At 35.8% G+C, this 5,073-nt stretch overlaps 1 protein-coding gene across 1 annotated transcript; it reads left to right on the forward strand.

Moving 5' to 3' along the window:
• Window positions 1–2,772: 2,772 nt before the first annotated feature.
• Window positions 2,773–3,930, forward strand: LOC149260866 (uncharacterized). The gene is made up of 3 exons (XM_089380816.1): window positions 2,773–3,167; window positions 3,261–3,353; window positions 3,526–3,930. The coding sequence occupies exons 1-3, from the start codon at window positions 3,039–3,041 to the stop codon at window positions 3,721–3,723; spliced, it is 420 nt and encodes a 139-aa protein (XP_089236942.1). The 5' UTR covers window positions 2,773–3,038; the 3' UTR covers window positions 3,724–3,930.
• The last annotated feature ends 1,143 nt before the right edge of the window (window positions 3,931–5,073 follow it).

A 5,073-nucleotide genomic window follows, 5' to 3' on the forward strand; every position in this document is an offset into this window, starting at 1 on the left:
ATCAGCGCTCAGTCTTCCCGTGGGAGAAGAAAAAACGAATCTGATCATGATTACAGCCCACGAGAACGTTACGATTCTCCCAATTAGTGGACATGTGGGAGTAAGATATGATCACAGAATCCATGAATGGGGAGGTAAATCAGGTAAAACCTGAGACATGAAGGGACAATTTATTACGAGTGAAAACCCTAGTTAGGGGGGTAAACATGGTAGGTAGGTCAAGTTCAGTTGCGTGTCGGAAGATAATATCATTGGCGTTGATTATGGTTAGCGAAACCCAATTAGAGGAGGCAGCCAAAAAATTAGGGTTGAGAGTGATTTGTGCCGCCTGAATTTGAATTTCTGGAGAGAATATAGAGAAGCAGGGGCTATAAAAAAGGAAAGCAGTTGCAAATTGCGGGGCAGGAGGAGGTGCTCTTGGCTTTATAGTATTTTTGGGTTCAAGTAATTTTATGATTTTTTGGCCTTTTTGTCCCTTCCATCTCTGCATGGGAGGGATTTTTGCAGGCAGTTATTGAGACTATCGGCATAGATCCAAGGATCAAATCTGGCAGAGGGCATATTCAGAATTTATTCTATTGTCTAATTTTTTTATATAAATCTCTAGGCACTGGAATATGTCGATCGAGGTTGGGACTCAGATGGGCTGTGCGGATTCAAAAGTTGTCAGCCTTTTGAATATGAATACAGAAGATCAGGCTCAGAATTTAACCAAAATGTCTCATAAAAAAAGGTTGCAGGGATCAAGACACAGGAGGTTGATGTCCAGGCAACGGTCATGGACAGCCACTAGTGAAATTTCTAAAGAGGAATCATGGATAAGGAGGAGGGGCCAGTTGCTAGAAGAAGAGAAGAGGACTCACCAGTTGCTTCTTGATGAAAAGACGAAGAAACTAGGGAGGAGTGTCTCAGATTTGGGGGATAGGTTGCACTGGTCTCAACCTGCAAGAAAAAGAGGAGTAATAGATGATGATGTGGAGGAGCTTAGGGGATGCATCGACCTTGGATTTCGGTTCAGTTTTGATGAAGATCCTGCACTGTGCAACACTTTCCCTGCCTTGGATTTGTACTATGCCATCAACAGACAATTTAATGTCTCCAGGTCCAAGTCTTCTCCAGACTGGAATTCCTCACAACAATCAGAGTCAAATGGTGGCAGCCCTTCCAGCCAGTTATGTGATGAATGGAAGATCTCTAGCCCAGGTACATATACCTTCAGATGATTATAGTTATAGGAATGAGCTTTTGGAGGGTATTGATTGTAGATTTTTGAAATTTTATAGATAACAACAAGCTCAATTATGCAGATATTTTTGAATCTGCTTTGCAGTTGGAGAGTATTGATTGTAGATTTTTTAGAAATTTTATAGATAACAGCAAGCTCAATTGTTTTACTATGCAGATATTTTTGAATCCGCAATCAGGACAAAAATGTCCCAGTGAGTTTTGAGTATTAGATGTTGAAACTTTTTTGTTTTTTTGCTGTCTTGATTTTTTATTGTGACAAGTAGCTCTTCTTTTTCTTTATTTTTTCATAGGAAAAAATAATTTTGATATTTAAAAAATATATATGACACGTAGTTCTTCTTCTTCTTTTTTCATAAGAAAAAATACTTATGATATTAAAAAATAGTAGGCATGGGAATACTACACATGTGAAGGCTATCTGGATGGATCTTACTGAGAAGTGACCCAAATCAGCAAACATAGCTTCAGCTCCTATTATGCATAACACGCAACCTCCTAGGGACATCCATGCTTTGATAGTGTTCCTCTTGAACAAGTAATAGATATAAACAGGATTGAATGCCCTTAAAATTGTCATGTCATGTTAAAAATATTGTAAAGTAAAATAGAACCAATAGAGAAAAACCATATCATGAGTGCCAGAGAAAATGTCATGCCTACTTTGCTTGTACCAAACTGTTTTATGCTGAACAAGATCACCAGGAATATGATTGAGACAATGACCACTGTGTCTTCCGTAAAGCTAGATATTTCATCTTGCATGCCACTAACAACAGACATGACTGATATTGCAGGTGTAAGTATGCCATCCCCAATTACCATGGAAGTACCCATGAGAAACAAGAGTAGCAGTAGGGTCTTCAATTTTGTACTTCTCTAAAGGCTTTCTTTGATTCTTAATCATCTTTCCAGTTTCGGGGTGGGCAACTTGAGCTTGAAACTGGAATTTTTTTCATCTGATGGTTGCTGGTTGGGGAGCAGATTGACCTTCGCATATGTGCAAATCAAAGAGTACAAGGAAAATGTCCCCCCTTCACCATTGTCATTGGCTTTGAGCATAATGAACACCTATTTAGCCAAAGGGATGAGGGCTATTGTGTACATCACTAAAGCTAATGCACCCAAAACATCTTCCTCTCCTTTGGTACGAGCTTGGATGAATACACTAGTGAAAACATACAAGGAGTTGGTACCCATATCTCCATAGACCACTCCAAGTGTTTGGAATGCCAAGTCGAGCGTCCGTCCTAATGAAAGGTCCTTATCATGGCCCTTATGAACACCGGGCACGTCCATGGCCTCCACATCAAAGGAATCCACTCACTTGGTCTTCAGAACGAGCCCACGCCTCATTTTGTGTCATGTCTGATCATCGTCAACAAACCACCTTGGGGATTACCCTTCCATTTCACTGCCATCAACCGACCTGGACTCTGATGACAACAAAGACATTGAGCCCTCACTGATCCCATCCCTGTCTTTCTCATCCTAGACATTGATATATCCATAGAGTCCCCATATCCATAGAGTCCCCATGCCATTGATGTGAATTACTTGTTCGGTTTTTTTTAACCAAAATTTTTAACCAAACAAGAAAAATTAAAAAAATGCCTCAAGATCAAAGACTGAAACAAAGACCTATTGACATACCTTTTAAAGTATGGAAAGAACTTGTAAAATCATATGAGAAGTTGGATGCACAAAGAAAAGCCGACAATGAGAGCATTCAGGTATTGAATTTTTCATTAAACATTATTTAGAATGTATTAATACTTATAAGTATCTTAGACATGTATTTGTGTGAAAATAAATTGAATTGGTTTATGTTTAAGGACAAGGCATCCAAGGCGAGGTTAACCAAGACAAAAGTCACTCATCGTAGTGGCCAGAAAGGTTTAAAAGCACTGATAACAACCTTTGTAAGTATATTAAACATGTGATATTTTTTTAATAAATTTTGTACTAGGATAAAGTCATTGTTATCTAATTTCTCCCTATTTACTGATTGATAGGAACTAAAATATGGAAGACCTCCAAATCATTTGGAAAAGGAGGTGCTGCAGCAAAAGAGATGGGTTGAATTTGTTGTTTGGATGGACTCTATGGTATGTAATCTTAGTTGGATTTCCAATATACTTTTAAACCATATTTTCATTTTATTTTTTAGTACTATTAGATATTATATCTTACCTCATTTTATGGTTAACATTGTATAACAAAAACATGCTTTGTGTTATGTAATTAATACTAACATGTAATATTGATTTTTTTTGTCAGAATGCTATAGGTAATGATTGCCAAGACGATGATCCAAATTATGTTCAACATATATCAGGAGATGATGAGGATGAGGATGAGGATGATGGTGGTGAAGGAGGAGATGATGATGATAGTTGCGGTGTTGGTGATGATGTGGATCAGAGTAATGAGGATGGTCAAGATGATCATGAGGATGATCTTGGTGGTGGTAGCTAGGCATGCACATGCATTGTTTTTTATGAAGAAATTATTGTGTAGAATGACATTGTTATGTTTAGATGGGTGTTGTGAATTTACCCTATATCAATGAGACATTTTGATTTTGTAATCATACGATGAGTTTGATTTATGTATGTTGTTAATTTATCGTAGAATAATGATATTCATGAAATATTTTGATTTGTTAATCATATTTGAATTTTACTTGTTTTGATTAAAAATAATACTGATTTTATTAGTATTATGTTGCTATTTTATACATGTTTTGAAAATTGTTAATGACACATTGTTATTTTTTTGGATGGATGTTGTCAATTTCTCTTAAATTTCTTTACAAATGATTTTGAATTGTGATATCTACTTTAATGATATTTAGAAACTATCATATATTTCACTATGAATCTATAAAGGGGGTCATATATGTAAAGAAAAATATACTCTATATAAGAAGTCAAATGCGGATGTAACCATGGATGCAAAATTGAAAGTAAAATTGGATGTTAAACTAGGAATTAATACAAAATGCAAACAATTGACATACAAAGTGTTTTAAATTAGAAGTGAAAAATTGTGCAATAGTTGACACAAAGAAGGGAACAAAACATGGCATACAAAAGGATATCAAATTGGGAAAAAACAAGGACACATAAATGGGCACCAAATTAGATGTAAAAAAAGACAACAACTAGATGTAAAATAAGATGCAAAGTTGAGCATTAAAAAGAAGCAAAAAACGTTACAAATTAATATGCCAAATGATGATGCAAATAATGGTGTAAATTTGGGATGCAAACTTGGGTGCAAAAAAGGGAAAAAAAAAGATGTAAGAAAAGACATAAAACAAGATGCAAAATGGGGCTAAGAAAAGGTGAAACCAAGGATGCCATATTGGATGTAAAAAATGATTCCTAATCACATGCAAATTTAGGCTCGAACTCAGACACAAAATTATATGCAAATGTGGACACAAAATGAGGCAAAAAAAGATGCAAATTTGGATGGCGAAAACGATGTAAAACTAGACACCAAAAAAATGCAAAATTGGATGAAAACGTCGGTGTAAATAATGGTGCAACATTGGACACAAGTAGACACAAAAAAATGGTGCAAAAAGGGGCATAAAATAGCTTAAAATTGGATGCAAAACTTGGTGCAAAAACAAATACAAAAGTAGACGTAAAAAATGGCTCTAAATTGAATGTACCATTAGACACAAAATAAGATGCAAAGGTGGACACAACACATGACTCAACATAAGATGCAAATATAAATGCAAATTTGGATGCTCAAAATGATGTAACATTAGATGCAAGAGATGGTGTTAAAAATGATGCAAAATTGGATGAA

Source organism: Pinus tabuliformis, chromosome 6 (genome assembly GCF_031772625.1).
Source record: "Pinus tabuliformis cultivar Carrire ecotype Pingquan chromosome 6, CPIR1, whole genome shotgun sequence".
NCBI classification, from domain to species: domain Eukaryota; kingdom Viridiplantae; phylum Streptophyta; class Pinopsida; order Pinales; family Pinaceae; genus Pinus; species Pinus tabuliformis.